Source organism: Gadus morhua, chromosome 2 (genome assembly GCF_902167405.1).
Source record: "Gadus morhua chromosome 2, gadMor3.0, whole genome shotgun sequence".
NCBI classification, from domain to species: Eukaryota; Metazoa; Chordata; class Actinopteri; order Gadiformes; family Gadidae; genus Gadus; species Gadus morhua.
The window spans coordinates 16,415,461-16,431,685 of record NC_044049.1 but is presented as its reverse complement, the minus strand read 5'-3'; the positions used below and the strand labels follow the sequence as shown (position 1 = coordinate 16,431,685).

Genomic DNA, 16,225 nt, shown 5'->3' with positions numbered 1-16,225 from the left:
GCGGAGGTGCATAAGCGCTGCCCGGCAAAGATCCCTTTCTCCTCCTTGTCGTGGTTCATGTTCTTGAGGGAGTCAAAGCCAAAGTTCCTTCCCCCCAATTCATTCTCAACCTTGGCTGAGATAACCCCCAATACGAGTCTCGTTGTAGAAATACCAGAGACGAGAGTCCGACGTGTTATGCGCCATCACACCAACAGCAGAACGGTTATCCAAATAACAAGGAAGTGTACACCACTTGCGTTACAGTCCTGGAGCTCTATATCTAAATAATATCATATAATACATAGATATCTATATCATATAACAGATTGTGTGCGCCAGTCCAGACGATATTATGAATCACAAACGACTTTGTCGGGTTCTGCGACGTCTCTGGTTCTTCCACTTTCACATCAACCTGAAGTCGACTGAACCGCGCGCTGCCTGCTGCTGGCTGCCCGCTGCCGGGCGATGGTGCCTCGCGGCAACCGGCGGCATGTCGCAGTTCATGTAGGCTACTTCAGCAAGTCAAACCAAAGTTCCTTTCCCCCAATTCCTTCTCAACCATGGCTTAGATAACCCCCACGACAGTCTCTCGTTGTGGAAATATAAGACAAATCAAAGAACCGACAAGAAACACTTGCGTTACAGCGTGTGTATTACTATTCACACACACACACACACACACACACACACACACACACACACACACACACACACACACACACACACACACACACACACACACACACACACACACACACACACACACACACACACACACACACACACACACACACACACACACACACACACACACACACACACACACACACACACGTGGCGCTCGCACGGTCGAGTCTCATTGGCGGGCCAACGTCTCTGGGCGGGCCAGGCAGAGTAAGGGGAGGAGCTGAGATTCCTGATGACGTCATGACAACAGACATTCCAAATCAGCGCGCTTGAGCCTCCGTTTTTTCAAAGGCGAGCAGAACAGCTAGTGCTAGTTTTACACCAAACGCAAGTTTTAGCCACTGGGGGACCATAGGCAGGCTAGAGGAACTCATATTTATGTTAGAAAACCTCACAAAGTGAGATTTTCATGTCATGGGACCTTTAAGTTACTCTTAACTTATATATATATTTATTAAATATATAATATAATAATAATAATAATATAAGATAAGATATAAATATATATATATAAAGTCGTGTGTGTATATACACATTAGATTAGATTAGAAAAACTTTATTTATCCTAAAATGGGCAATTTCGTTCACAGTTTCCAGTCTCACATAATAAATTACTTAATAAATACAATAAATAGCAATAGGAGGTAGACAAAAACATATATCAAAGGCAGTCCAACACACACATTTAACTCACAATTCATTTCAGCCTGTCAGTAACAACCACCCTGCCCCCGGAAACAACACTGGTGTGCTCTCCACCTACTCCTGACTTTTGTCATCATTTAGTAACCTGATGGTTGCAGGGATAAAAGAGTGGGAGTTCTTGTCCTGATTGAACAGTAGCGCCGCCCTGAAGGCATTCGTTTAAATTCTTTACTGAGGACATGGTCAGGCTGACTGATAATGCATTTAGCTTTCTGGACTGCTTGTTTGTTCCACAATGAATTTATGCTCTTGAGCTGGATGCCAGTGATCTTAGAGCAGATCTTCACAATTTTATTTAAACTATTCATGTCCTTCACTGACAGACTGTTATTCCAGCATATAAATGAAAAAGTTAAAAGAAAGGATAGGACATGCATATCTTTTCAATTTGTATTCATTCAGAATATTTACATACTATTTGAAAATGAAAGAGGCTGGGATTTTGTTTCATATCATTTGTTTATATTGTTCAGTAGTTTAATATACATCTATTGATGCACTTAGACACATCATCAGTGATGGAACCTGGGGTCATTGGGTGTTTCGTGTCTCGCAACATCATACACCCTCAACCAGGCGACCCAGCCGGGATTGATCAAGTCCCAACTTGTGTCTAAGTAGCATGTACCCACGGATCGCCCCTCTTGATCCACAGCCATCTAGAGGCCTTCTCAGCTGCCTCTGTGGTGGTCTTGATGGCCTTTCTCTGACGTGCACCTGTGACTCCAAGCATGCTGTATGCTTTGCAGAGAGATCGCGCTGCAAAGCCTCTACAGCCCACCTCTATTGGCACACACCGGGCACGCCACCCCCGTCTGTGGCACTCCTCCACTAAGTTGGCATACTTGGCACGCTTCCTCTCATTGGCCTCTTCCATGCGCTCCTCCCAGGGAACTGTCAGCTCCAGTAGGACCACCTGTTTGGTTGAATCTGAGAACAGAACTATGTCTGGTCTCAGGCTGGTTTCCACGATGTGCTCTGGGAATCTGAGCTGCTTCCCCAGGTCGGCCTTCATCTGCCAGTCCGGTGCGGTTCCAAGGAGTCCCGCTGCCCCCCTTGGCTTGGGCTTAGGCTTCTCCCCTGCTCGAATGAAAGCAATCGCCTGCCTTGCTGGTCGGAGAGGCTTGTTCTGGGTGATGCTGGTGAAGATGGTTTCTGCTATCGCCTTCAGCACCTGGTCGTGGCGCCAAGTGTAGCGTCCTTCTCCCAGGGCTTTGGAGCAACAGCTGAGGATGTGCTCTAGCGTTCCCCTTCTGAGGCACAAAGGACATGATGGTGCGTCAACCTTGCCCCAGCAGAAGAGGTTGGATGGGCTGGGCAAGACGTCATAGACGGACGCAATCAGGAACTTGATCCGGTAAGGCTCAGCTTGCCAAAGCTCAGACCAGGAGATCTTGCGGTCCACTGCCTGTTCCCATCTCGTCCATGCGCCTTGCTGTCGCATCCCCACCATCTGGCTAGCACGCAGTTCCTCCACGCCAGTTCTCACTTCCTCTTGGACCAATCGGCGTCTGTCTTTGCCCAGGGCTTTGTCGTAGCGTGTGGTTGCAACGCTACCAAGCCCTGCTCGTCCAGATGCCACTGGGCCGACCAGCACGCTGTGACGCAAGCGTGACTCCGCCTGCTCGACTGCTTCCTGCGCCCTCCACTTCCTTCCAGTCCTGACTTCGATGCCAGCCTGGGAGACCTTTGGATCACTGGATTCCCTGTACTGCAGCACCTCTCTTGCACGGGTTACCATGAACTCCTCATTCAGGCTGCTAAAGGGGAGCTTCAGTTTGTTGTTGTGCCCGTATAGAGCGATGCTACTCAGGCTTCGTGGCAGGCCCAGCCATCTACGAAGGTAACGGCTGATCCTCCTCTCGAAGCCCTGTACTGTTGTTATTGGGAACTCGTAAACAAGCAGGGGCCACAAAATCCTGGGGAGAACACCATGCTGGTAAATCCAGGCCTTAAATTTACCAGGCAGACCCGACTTGTCCACTGCTGTCAGCCACGCCTCCAGCTCCCGATTTGTGGCCTTGATGGATGCAGCCTCCTTCAGTATTCATTCAGAATATTTACATACTATTTGAAAATGAAAGAGGCTGGGATTTTGTTTCATATCATTTGTTTATATTGTTCAGTAGTATATGCCCAAATGAGGCAGTAGCACAGTTAACGGACGAGCAGAGGTGGTGACGTCATCGAGTCCGCTGCTGTTCCAATTGCAGGTAGGCTACGTACTCGCGTGCTCGCAAGTCTGTGCTTGAAGTACGGACTTGCCAAGTACGTGCTTGCAAGTCATCGAGTCCGTAGCACGCGTGCTAGGAATTGAGAAACAGCCTGATAAACGGCCCATTAGTTGACTCACTCGTTTCCGCGTTTACAAAAAGTCACATGTCTTGCCAAAAGGGTGGGGCGCTAGTGGTCGCTGCGCCTGGGGAAGAGATTGTAACTTGTCTTTCACTTTAACAGCACAGTACTCGGACCTCTCACATTTGGGTGCCAACTTTGTCGGACTACTTCGAACAGGTAATTATTTGATATTGCCATTTAAATTGAAGCGTGAAATTTGGAGCCTAAGTGTAGTGAAACATACATATAAAACGTTGACGTAAAATACATTTAGTTTTATTTAATTTAAATAAGGCCTTTATAGAAAAAGCCTCGGGCACTTGAATTGTTAAATGCGTTCAAATGCACCCATAGGACCCATAGGACTAGTCATACACTTCATTTATTCATTAGGTTAACTTAATATTTATTAAGGAATTAATTTATGAGTGACTGGCTGCTGAGTGACCATTAGTTGAACTCGCTCGTTTCCAGCGTTTACAATAAGTCACATGTCTTCCAAAAGGGTGGGGCGCTGTTGGTCGCTGCGCCTGGGGAAGAGATTGTAACTTGTCTTTCACTTTAACAGCACACCGTAGCTTACTCGGACCTCTCACTGTGGGTGCCAACTTTGTCAGACTACTTCGAACAGGTAGCCTAATTATTTGATATTGCCATTTAAATGAAGCGTGAAATTCGGAGCCGAAGTGTAGTGAAACATACATATAAAACGTTGACGTCGATTACATTTCGTTTTATTTAATTTAAATGAGGCCTTTATTGAAAAAGCATCGGGCACTTGAATTGTTAAATGCGTTCAAATGGCCTTGGTTGGATTTTGAGCCCTTGCACGTAGCCCACTAAAATAAATAAAACGGACAGAGATTATTCTATACCACCACATTAACATCCTATCCCCTGAAACAATGTATACAGGTATAACATTCACCCGCATTTCAAAAAAGTTACAAAATATACAAGACCAACCAGGCTGCCTCTTCTTACCGTGATTCAAAAGAGTTGTGATTTAAAGGTCCCATGGCATGCTACTTTATGGGTGCTTTAATATAGATATTAGTGGGCGCTCCTACGAACATGGGGCCAAGTCAAAAATAAAAATATAAAAATATTATTCAATGTGGTAAGTTGTAAGCATCCATTTGAATAATTTCAGGTGAATCTAGCCTATGATTTGCAATGGCATAGGCCCTCATCCTCATCCTCATCGTCATCCGCTTATCCGGGGTCAGGTCGCGGGGGGAGCAGCTCAAGCAGGGGGCCCCAGACTTCCCTTTCCCGGGCCACATTGACCAGCTCTGACGGGGGGATCCCGAGGCGTTCCCAGGCCAGTGTTGAGATATAATCTCTCCACCTAGTCTTGGGTCTTCCCCGAGGTCTCCTCCCCACTGGACGTGCCTGAAACACCTCCCAAGGAAGGCGCCCAGTGGGCATCCTTACCAGATGCCCGAACCACCTCAGCTGACTCCTTTCTAAGTAAAGGAGCAGCGGCTCTAATCCGAGTTCCTCACGGATGGCTGAGCTTCTCACCCTATCCCTAACGGAGACGCCAGCCACCCTTCTGAGAAAACTCATCTCGGCCGCTTGTACCCGCGATCTCGTCCTTTCGGTCATCACCCAGCCCTCATGACCATAGGTGAGGATAGGAACGAAGATCGACCGGTAGATCGAGAGCTTTGCCTTGCGGCTCAGCTCTCTTTTCGTTACAACGGTGCGGTAAAGCGAACGCAATACCGCCCCCGCTGCTCCGATTCTCCGGCCAATCTCACGCTCCATAGTACCCTCACTCGCGAACAAGACCCCGAGGTAGTTGAACTCCTTCACTTGGGCTAAGGACTCATTTCCTACCCGGAGTAGGCAATCCACCGGTTTCCTGCTAAGAGTCATGGCCTCAGATTTAGCGGTGCTGATCCTCATCCCAGCCGCTTCACACTCGGCCGCCAGCCGATCCAGTGAGTGCTGAAGGTCACAGGCCGATGATCCAATGAGGACCACATCATCTGCAAAAAGCAGTGACGAGATCCTCAGACCACCGAACTGCAACCCCTCCCCACCACGACTACGCCTCGATATCCTGTCCATGTATATCACAAACAGGATTGGTGACAAGGCGCAGCCCTGGCGGAGACCAGCACCCACTGAGAACGAAACTGACTGGCTGCCGAGAACACGAACACAGCTCTCGCTTTGGGAGTACAAAGATTGGATGGCCCTGAGGATAGACCCCCTTACCCCATACTCCCGCAGCACCTCCCACAGTTTCTCCCGGGGGACCCGGTCATACGCCTTCTCCAGATCCACAAAACACATGTAGACCGGATGGGCATACTCCCAGGCCCCCTCCAGGATCCTTGCGAGAGTGAAGAGCTGGTCCGTAGTTCCACGTCCGGGGCGAAAACCGCATTGTTCCTCTTCAATCTGAGGTTCGACGATCGGCCGAACCCTCCTTTCCAGCACCTTGGAGTAGACTTTACCAGGGAGGCTGAGAAGTGTGATACCCCGGTAATTGGCACACACTCTCTGGTCCCCCTTTTTGAACAGGGGAACCACCACCCCGGTTTGCCACTCCTTTGGCACTGTACCCGACTCCCACGCGATGTTGAATAGGCGTGTCAACCATGACAGCCCCTCAACACCCAGAGCCTTTAGCATTTCTGGCTGGATCTCATCAATCCCTGGGGCTTTGCCACTGCGGAGATGTTTGACTACCTCAGTGACCTCCACCAGGGAAATTGACGACGAAACACCATCAACCTCGAGCTCTGCCTCCAACATAGAGGGCGTGTTATTCGGATTCAGGAGTTCCTCAAAGTGTTCCTTCCAACGTCCGACGACCTCCTCAGTTGTGGTCAACAGAGTCCCATCCTTACTGTACACAGCTTGGATGGTTCCCCGTTTCCCCCTCCTGAGGTGCCGGATAGTCTTCCAGAAACACTTTGGTGCCGACCGAAAGTCCTTCTCCATGGCCTCTCCGAACTTCTCCCACACCTGCTGCTTAGCCTCCGACACGGAAGCCGCTGCAGCCCTTCGAGCCTGTCGGTACCCTGCAACCGAGTCAGGAGTCCTCCAGGATATCATATCCCGGAAGGCCTCCTTCTTCAGTCGGACGGCTTCCCTGACCACCGGTGTCCACCATGGTGTCCGAGGGTTACCGCCCCTTGAGGAGCCTAAGACCCTGAGGCCACAGCTAGCCACCGCAGCTTCAGCAATGGAGCATTTGAACACCGCCCACTCCGGCTCAATGCCCCCAACCTCCACAGGAATGCCAGAAAAGCTCCGCCGGAGGTGTGAGTTGAAGATACCTAGGACGGGGGCCTCCTCCAGACGTTCCCAGTTCACCCGCACTACTCGTTTTGGCTTACCAGGTCTATCCGGAAATTTCCCCCATTCCCTGATCCAACTCACAACCAGATGGTGGTCGGTTGACAGTTCCGCCCCTCTCTTTACCCGAGTGTCCAAAACATGCAGCCTCAGATCAGATGACACGATCACGAAATTGATCATCGATCTTCGGCCTAGGGTACTCTGGTACCAGGTACACTTATGAGCACCCTTATGTTCGAACATGGTGTTTGTTATGGATAATCCATGACTAGCACAGAAGTCCAATAACAAACGACCACTCGGGTTTAGATCAGGGAGGCCGTTCCTCCCCACCACGCCTCTCCAGGTGTCTCCATCGTTGCCCACGTGGGCGTTGAAGTCTCCCAGCAGAACTACGGAGTCCCCTACTGGAGCCCCATACAGGACTCCATTCAGGGTCTCCAAGAAGGCCGAGTACTCTGAGCTGCTGTTTGGTGCATACGCACAAACAACAGTCAGAGTTTTCCCCCCTACAACCCTTAGGCGCAGGGAGGCGACCCTCTCGTCTACCGGGGTAAACTCCAACACCGCGGCGCTCAGCCGGGGATTTATGAGTATCCCCACACCCGCCCGGCGCCTCACGCCCTCGGCCACTCCGGAGAAGAATAGAGTCCAACCCTTATCCAGGAGTACGGTACCAGAGCTGAGACTGTGCGTGGAGGTAAGCCCCACCAGTTCTAACTGATAGCGCTCCACCTCCCTCACAAGCTCCGGTTCCTTTCCCCACAGCAAGGTGACGTTCCACGTCCCCAGAGCCAGCTTCTGCCGCCCGGGTCTGGTCCGTCGAGACCCCTGACCTTCGCTGCCACCCATGTGGCTGCGCACCCGACCCCAACGGGTCTTCCCACAGGTGGTGGGCCCATGGGATGAAGAGAGGGGGGGTGCCACGTAGTTTGTTCGGGCTGTGCCCGACCGGGCTCCGTGGCAAACCCGGCTACCAGGCGCTCGCCATGGAGCCCTCCGTCTGGGCCTGGCTCCAGAAGGGGGCCCCGGGCTTCCTCCGGGCCGGGTTACATCTCCTTTTTTTCCATTATTCATTGGAGTTTTTTGAACCATTCTTAGTCTGGCCCCTCACCTGAGACCACTCTGCCATGAGAGACCCTACCAGGAGCACAAGGCTCCAGACAACACAGCTCTCAGGTTCACAGGGACACGCAAACCTCTCCACCACGATAAGGTGACGGTTCCAGGAGAGGTTGGCATAGGCTCCAACCTTTAATCTCATGTTGATTACCTGTAGCAAATAAAAAGAAAACCCAAATTAATACGACTGGGAGGGGGACCGCTACAACGCCCTTCACCCCTTTGGAGGAGCTGGCTCTCGCCAATATCGAAGGTCGACCGATGATGGTGGAAGGGGGGATGTCCTCTGACCCCACTGCCTCGACATCCTTGGCGTTTGTAATGAGTATTCTTGTATTGGCAATGGACATAAATAATTGTCTTGCTAATCAAATTTGAATTGATTAAGGGTAAAATAATTTTGTCATTTTTAGTTGAAGGTAACATTATTTTGGAGGAGCCGCCGACAATCAATCTCCAATCAGAGGTATATAACTATCAAAGCAAAGTATCACGTATTCTTCTAAATGTTTAATTTTTGGAAAGAATGTCTAGGTTTCCCTGATTCTTGCAGGAGACTCTGTCGCCCTGTGACTCCAGGGCGACTATGGAGGTGATTTTTTTTAACAATTCTCACAGCTATAATATGAATTTGTTAGGCCTACATAGCGGTTATATAAGGGATAATGGACAACACGGCACTTGACTATAGGTTAATGTACGTTGAACGTGCGGGGCCACCTTCGAATTTGAAACACAGACACACTGCGCAACTGTAAGTGCAAGGCTTCTTTGTGTCGCATTGCCTACATACGGTCCAACAAGGTCGATCAGATAACGAATACCCTCTGATGAGAATCTGTATCTCTCATAAAGAATTTGGTCAGAAAAGGCCAAGGGATCAGTTCTGTCCCGAAAAACCCTCTGTCTCCGGAGAGACGCCTGTACGATAAGTGCGCCGAGGTCCACGGTAACACCCAAAAATTGTGACGCCATTGTCGGAGGAGGGGCTAGGAAGCTGCGCACGCCAATTTAAGTAGCCGATCTCCGGCTAGACAAAGCCGAAAAGCTGCTCCCGACCAGGTTTGGTTGCGAGCATAAGTCACCATGGTGATACAGCGACGCTTAAAGAGATCGACTTTCGTGGTACAGCTAACCCAGGCTTTCAGCTCAACATACCTCGCTAACCCTCTAATCGAGCTTCGTAGTACAGGCCCCTGGGGCCTCAGTGGCTATTTTGATTACGTTGCTTTGTTTGATTTCTTAATCTTCAAGTTATTGTTTTATTGAGGACAAATCACCACTACAATATGTATTATATGTACTGTGTTAGAGTGTCATTTTGTGTCATTTTGGTTGGTGGTTAGCCCCAGGATCTTGTAAATGTAAAAAGTGTGCCGCGGCTCAAAAAAGGTTGAAAATCACAGGCTTACACTAATGATTCAATGCAGTTTGAATTTTTTTTGAAATAACGAACCTCATCATCACTCGAATGACTCGATGAGTTAGTATTGGATGTCATGACACAGCTTCTTGGCACATACTGCCCACCGTAGTTTTTGAACAAGCGAGCACTATTAGTTTGAATGCAATATACAATTGTACCACTAGATGGGAGTAATTTTTACACAGTGTCCCTTTAAGTATGCTGTACCTTGGGGTCTCTTATATATCAAAGGGGGTCTCAAAGGACGCTTCAACCTGTGGCTCCAGCCCTACAGGAAATGACTCAGCAAGTGCTCCACCTCGTTGCACCTCACCCAGCGGCTCGCTTTCAGGATTTTGGCCTGAAGTTCTTCCCAGACCTACACCCTAGCAATCCAACATGCATATCTGAGAATCAGGCCTCTCTTTAATAATGACAAAAAGTTATGAGAGAAAATCACATTAACTTTTTGTTATCTCATAAGCAGCGTGGTGCCGGTTCCTTTTGACCCCAGACTTCAAAAACGTGGCCACAGGCCAGCTGTGTCTACACACCTTAAGCCACAAATGTACACCTCCATCCCACAAAAAATGGGGACTAGAAACTAACCTCTGTCTTATGTACATATACTGTTGGAGGTCACGCCCCTTTTCCGGCCTTTTCGAGATAGCTAGGGATACTAAAATGTTTACACACATTTCCCGGGGCCCCGAGAACGACATATCCGAGATTTGGAGTTCTAGCCCCTAGAGAAAAAAAGTTTTCCCAAATGGACTGTCATTTGGACAAAGCCCCTCAGAAGTGTTGCCTGCAAAACGTAATGGTTCAGAATGTGGTGGAAAAACAGTTTTTGAGATAGGAAGGTCCTACCGCCCTGAAATCTGAATACCTTATTCTAGGGCCTAACTGGGACCCCCGCACTGAAACTTGGCCCGGTCGGACCCCGAGGCCAGGAAGGGGAGACCCTTCCTGCCCGAATCTTTAAGATATTTATATATTAAATTATATATTATTATTTACTATTATAGAGCTCCGGGAGTCGCAGACGGCAACAATCACCTCCTCCTCCCTGCAACGGTTCACTTTGGACTGCACTGCAGGTAACAGTTTGCCGGTTTAACGCTGATTGGCTGTTATGTAGCGTTATTAGTGTTAATCCTTCTTAACAGAGTTTGCTTTGTTACCGTTACAGTGCGTTCACACCAAACGCGAAGCAAGTCAACTCAACAAGCCAGTATGCAGGGCAAGTCAACTGTGATTGTGTGCCCTTGGTTCAAAGTCAAGCACAACACAGCTTTGACGTTACAACACAGCTTTGACGTTACAGCTCAGTTAAAAGTAACGTTAATTAACGATAACCCAATGTTTATTGAAATGTTAGTTATAGTTATCTAGTTAGCAAATGTTGAGTAGGGTAACATTAAAGGTCCCATGACATGCTATTTTATGTATTCTTTAATATAGGTATTAGTGGGCAACTAACACAGTATTCAAAGACGTTCCCGAAATTCAGCCGTGGTGCAGAGTTACAGCCACTCCGAGCCAGTCGCACATTGAGCTTCCCCCAAATGCGCTGTTTTGGTGTCTGTAGCTATAATGCAAATGAGGAGGAGCGAGGCGGGTCAAGGAGGAGGGTGGGGGTGTGGCCCTGAGCAGCTTGCAGCCACGGTACCATGCGCTCTGTTTACAGTGGATGTATCGCAATGGCGAGGCGCACACAGCCTTTAGCCGTGTTCTGTAAATATTCTAGAACACACGGGATTCCTGGAGCTCTATATCTAAATATTATCATATAGCCTACATAGATATCTATATCATATAATATATATTATAACGGCCAAAAGCTGTGTGAGCCGATATTATGAATCTCAAACGACCGCGTTGGGTTCTCCGACGTTCCTGGTTCTTCAACGTCCTCATCAATGTGAAGTAGACTGAACCGCGACAAGGAGGAGAAAGGGATCGTTGCCGGGCAGCGCTTAGGCACCTCCGCCTCCGGCGGTGGTCCCTCAGCGGGTCTCAAGCTGGAGACATTCGCCGCCAACAATCCCTTTCTCCTCCATGTCGTGGTTCATGTTCTTGAGGGAGTCAAAGCCAAAGTTCCTTCCCCCCAATCCATTCTCAACCTTGGCTGAGATAACCCCCAATACGAGTCTCGTTGTAGAAATACCAGAGACGAGAGTCCGACAGAACGGTTATCCAAATAACAAGGAAGTGTACAACACTTGCGTTACAGTCCTGGAGCTCTATATCTAAATAATATCATATAATGCATAGAAATCTATATCATTTAATACATATTATCACGGCCAAAAGCCGTGTGCGCCTCCAGATATTATGAATCACAAACGACTTTGTCGGGTTCTGCGACGTCTCTGGTTCTTCCACTTTCACATCAACCTGAAGTCGACTGAACCGGGCGCTGCCTGCTGCCGGCTGCCGGCTGCCGGGCGATGGTGCCTCGCGGCAACCGGCGGCATGTCGCAGTTCATGTACTTCAGCCAGTCAAAGCCAAAGTTCCTTTCCCCCAATTCCTTCTCAACCATGGCTCAGATAACCCCCACAACAGTCTCATTGTGGAAATACAAGACACGTCAAAGAACCGACAAGAAACACTTGCGTTACAGTGTGTGTATTCACACACACACACACACACACACACACACACACACACACACACACACACACACACACACACACACACACACACACACACACACACACGTGGCGCTCGCACGGTCGAGTCTCATTGGCGGGCCAACGTCTCTGGGCGGGCCAGTCAGAGTAAGGGGAGGAGCTGAGATTCCTGATGACGTCATGAATACAGACATTCCAAATCAGCGCACTTGAGCCTCCGTTTTTTCAAAGGCGAGCAGAACAGCTAGTGCTCGTTTTACACCAAACGCAAGTTTTAGCCATTGGGGGACCATAGGCAGGCTAGGGGAACTCATATTTACGTTAGAAAACCTCATAAAGTGAGATTTTCATGTCATGGGACCTTTAACAGGCTTTGACATTTAGCATTCATCAAAATGATTGGCTTTCAGTCTTCCTTCTTCTCAACCGCCGCAACCAGAACAGTTATCCTAAAATAGTATTATAAGCAGGGCTGGACCTTTCTCGGAGGCCGCAGCCGTAACCTTCTTCACTTCACCGCAAAGATGGAGGAAGAGGAAAGCACAGGATCAACCTCTCAGCTTTAGGACTAATGTTTCATGCCCATCGACCTGTACACTGGGATCTGACGGGGGCTAGAAAAAACCTAAACTTCTCAGAATACAGACTTTCGTCGAACCGATCTATTTCATCGCAAACAACCTGAAAATAAGGCTTAAAGTGCAAAAAAACGGACTATCCCTTTCACCTATCATAACCCCAACCTCCCCTTCTTGCTTTCTGTACAGACAATTATCGCACAGCATCACCTACTTTCACCTCGTCACCTCTCGGGGGCCCTGTATGTGAAGCAGTATAAAGAAGAGGAAGAGGAAGAAACTACCAACATGGACGACCACCATAAGGACTGGTTACGGCTGAAGGGGAAGGTGAAGTTGGTCAACACCTCTGGCCAACTCCTCAATAAGATCCAGGCATGGCTGGAGAAGAAGGAGAATTGTGCAAAGAATCTATGGAAGCTGGTAAAAGAACTGGAGGACCTCAGACAGATATGTAACGCTGGGGAATGCGTAGGGAACACTGTATCTGTCATAGGCGCTGCGTGTCTTCTAGGGGGCATGGTGGCCACCTTTTGCACAGCAGGGGCTGCAGCCCCGCTTCTGGGTGGGCTCGGGGTGGCATACTTGGGTACAGGCACCACAATCAGCTTGACCACAAAGCTAATCGAACATTTTGTGTCCGGCAGCAGTATGGAAGATGCAAAGAAGGCGGCAAAGGAGAGCGAAATAATTGAAGAGGAAATATTGGAACTGATAGAAAAGCTAAAGATGGAGAGAGTGAACCCTATGCAAGATGCAAGCGAGTACATTGCAATGTGTATTTTTGAAGCCATGTCGGGGATGGGTCACAAAGGGCGGCTCCTGCATGGTTTTATTAAAGTTGGTGATACTCTAATGGCACTATGTAGTTTTTTCGTAATTTTGAGCCTTAAAAAACGAGGAAAAATATCAACAATGCTGGTGACAACGATAATACAGGAACTTGCAGTCGCCGGAGGAAAGTTTGCAGCTAAAGGATTATGTATGGCAGTGAGTCATTTTCAATATTTCTGTATGAATGTGTTGCATATGGCTACATTTAACTCTATAGCAAGCTTTTGAATAAATGTCGAAATTTGCAAATTCTAAAACTGACTAATATAATACAATTTGACATAATTTATGCATTTCTTTCATACATTTTTGCCATTCATTGACAGGTGGCAGGAGGGATTGGAATGGTATTCGCACTTCCGGAGTCGATTGACAGCTGGAAGGAGCTTGTCACAAAAAAGCATGTGACTGAAGCCAGCCAATCACTGAAGAACACAGCTGAAAACATTGATCAGTTCTGCAAGGACCTGAGGAACAATCTTAAAAGGATTCAGTAAGATTACATAAGGATGTATCGTATTAATTTAATGATATTGATTGCAATTATTATGCAATATAAGTGAACAACTTTTTAATGTTCTGTTTTTGTGTGTGTAACTTTGAAGTTGTACAGACCAATTGAGCACAAAATCCAAATTTGGGTTGAACCTAAAGTGGGGTAGTGAAGTATTATGAATGGTACAAACGGGGTGTCGGCGGCGACCATCCTGCCATGCGATCAAGTGGCGCAAGTGACCCGTTTTCCATCATTCAGCAGGGGTTGTCCTGACAAAGAGCGTATGGCGGAGATACCGCAACTTTGGTTGGTTAAATTACCCTGTTGTACACATTCACGTTTTTGTATTGTTCATTCTCAGGGAGGACATTGAACAGATGAACCAGCAAATGAACCAGCAGACGACCAACAATAAAGGAAACCAGAGCAATCAGAACCAGCAGACCAACAGCCATCAAGGAGACCAGAGAAATCAGAACCAGCAGACCAATAGCAAACCAGGGGATGATGATGAGGAGGACAAGCAGCAGAACAACAGGGGGCATTTGGACATCCAGTTTACGGACAGCGACGAGGAGAGTGACAGCGACGAGGAGAGTGACAGCGATGAGGAGAGCGACAGTGACGAGGAAGGCTATTTGCAGATGGGACTGTTCAATATCAGGTCCATGGTCCAAAAGGCTGATATGGTATCGGAAGTCATCCAAACAAACATGCTCGATGTCTTTCTCACCACGGAAACCTGGTTAAGGCCTTTAAATTTCGAGACAGTGCTCCAGAACGCTTGTCCCCCTAACTTTGAATTCCACCATCAGGCCAGACCAAAGGGGCCTGATGGTAAAGAAAGAAGAGGCGGCGGCGTGGCCATCCAACACAGGGATGTGTACATCGGCCAAGAGATAAGGGTTCCATTCGATACAGCGTTTGAGTATGTGGCCGTGGTCCTGGAAAACGACCAGTGGGAGGTTCCCGTCCTCTTGGTCAACGTGTACTTTCCTCCGGGATACAACCGGGTACAATTTCAGCGGTTTGTATATGACTTCAGCAAGCTGCTGGACAATTTAGAGGAGAGGGGGTACGACCACGTCATCTTCACAGGTGATTTCAATATCCACATGGACGAAGGCATGCAGTCCTCTGCCATAGAGTTTCATTGGCTGTTAAATAATAGGGGTCTTGAGCTACGTACCAACGGGCCAACACGTTATCCAGGGAGACACACACTGGACCTGGTCTTCACCCGGAATGTGGATATTCGCAATTTATCCTATGAATACACTCCCGTTGAGGAACGTGTCTCGGATCATGTGATTATTTTATTCCAAGCCACTCCGATATCAATAGACAAAAAAAAAAAAAAAAAAGAGAAAAAGAGGAAATTCATACGAAAAAAATAAAATATTAATAATAAATATAGCTGCATGCAGCAATGTGGGTGTCAAGCATAATGGGACTCTATAAACAAATTCTGCCGGGCGGACATAATCGGCTAGTTGGCTACATGACGACCGTATCGGTAATCGGAAGGACGTAATGGGCTAGGTGCATAATGGGACTCGATAAACTAATTCTGCCGGACGGACGTAATTGGCTAGGTGGCTACATGACAACCGTCTCGGTAATCGGTAATAACGACGGCTGGTGGAATGAACTAGAGCATTATGCAAGTACGCGGACATAATCGGCTAGGTGGCTACATGACGACTGTATCGGCTAGGTGGCTACATGACGACCGTTTCGGTAATCGGTAATAACGACGGCTTTTGAAATGAACTACAGCATTATGCGAGTACGCAGACGTAATCTTCGCTGCTTGACACCCAATAAGTAAATTAAACTAATAATAGATGAAACCCCTATTGCAGGCAGGACATTTTTTAGCATATATATTCCCCATGCTTTGAATCTATATGTAGTGTTAAGGGATTTTATAGGACATAGGATGTGACGTTCCCCCCTGGGGATTAGGCTTGGTGGGTTGAAAACCCTGGAACACTGGAATAAAGTCATGCTTCAAGAGTACACGCTGTAAACCTCTCACCCTGCTTATTTATAAGTTACCTAAATCTACACTATCCAATTCTGATATTAAGACATTTTGAATCAACCGCCTTGATA

General features: G+C 48.0%; 2 protein-coding genes across 6 annotated transcripts; one reads left to right on the top strand and one right to left on the bottom strand.

The window, feature by feature from the left end:
* Positions 1 to 1,990: 1,990 nt before the first annotated feature.
* On the bottom strand, positions 1,991 to 3,412 carry LOC115533312 (uncharacterized). The gene is made up of 2 exons (XM_030343765.1): positions 2,678 to 3,412; positions 1,991 to 2,594 (listed from the first exon to the last, which is right to left on the bottom strand). Exons 1-2 carry the CDS (start codon positions 2,704 to 2,706, stop codon positions 1,991 to 1,993), a joined length of 633 nt encoding a protein of 210 aa, XP_030199625.1. The 5' UTR covers positions 2,707 to 3,412.
* Positions 3,413 to 3,744: 332 nt separating this feature from the next.
* On the top strand, positions 3,745 to 16,129 carry LOC115535052 (uncharacterized). Of its 5 annotated transcripts, XM_030346216.1 has the most exons (6): positions 3,782 to 3,891; positions 4,283 to 4,345; positions 10,591 to 10,662; positions 12,967 to 13,767; positions 13,938 to 14,104; positions 14,469 to 16,129. In XM_030346216.1, the coding sequence occupies exons 4-6, from the start codon at positions 13,066 to 13,068 to the stop codon at positions 15,502 to 15,504; spliced, it is 1,905 nt and encodes a 634-aa protein (XP_030202076.1). In that variant the 5' UTR covers positions 3,782 to 3,891; positions 4,283 to 4,345; positions 10,591 to 10,662; positions 12,967 to 13,065; the 3' UTR covers positions 15,505 to 16,129. The 5 variants fall into 5 exon arrangements, with proteins under 5 accessions (XP_030202079.1, XP_030202077.1, XP_030202076.1 ...); XM_030346219.1 differs by lacking the exon at positions 4,283 to 4,345 and having other exon boundaries at positions 3,745 to 3,891; XM_030346215.1 differs by lacking the exon at positions 10,591 to 10,662.
* The last annotated feature ends 96 nt before the right edge of the window (positions 16,130 to 16,225 follow it).

Coding starts and splice junctions, on each gene's coding strand:
- LOC115533312 (XM_030343765.1), bottom strand. CDS start 2,706: ATGACGTCTTGCCCAGCCCATCCAACCTC. Junction 2,595..2,677: donor TGCCCAGCCCATCCAACCTC/TTCTGCTGGGGC, acceptor CAGCTGTTGCTC/CAAAGCCCTGGGAGAAGGAC.
- LOC115535052 (XM_030346219.1), top strand. CDS start 13,066: ATGGACGACCACCATAAGGACTGGTTACGGCTGAAGGGGAAGGTGAAG. Junction 13,768..13,937: donor CTAAAGGATTATGTATGGCA/GTGAGTCATTTT, acceptor ATTCATTGACAG/GTGGCAGGAGGGATTGGAAT. Junction 14,105..14,468: donor AACAATCTTAAAAGGATTCA/GTAAGATTACAT, acceptor GTTCATTCTCAG/GGAGGACATTGAACAGATGA.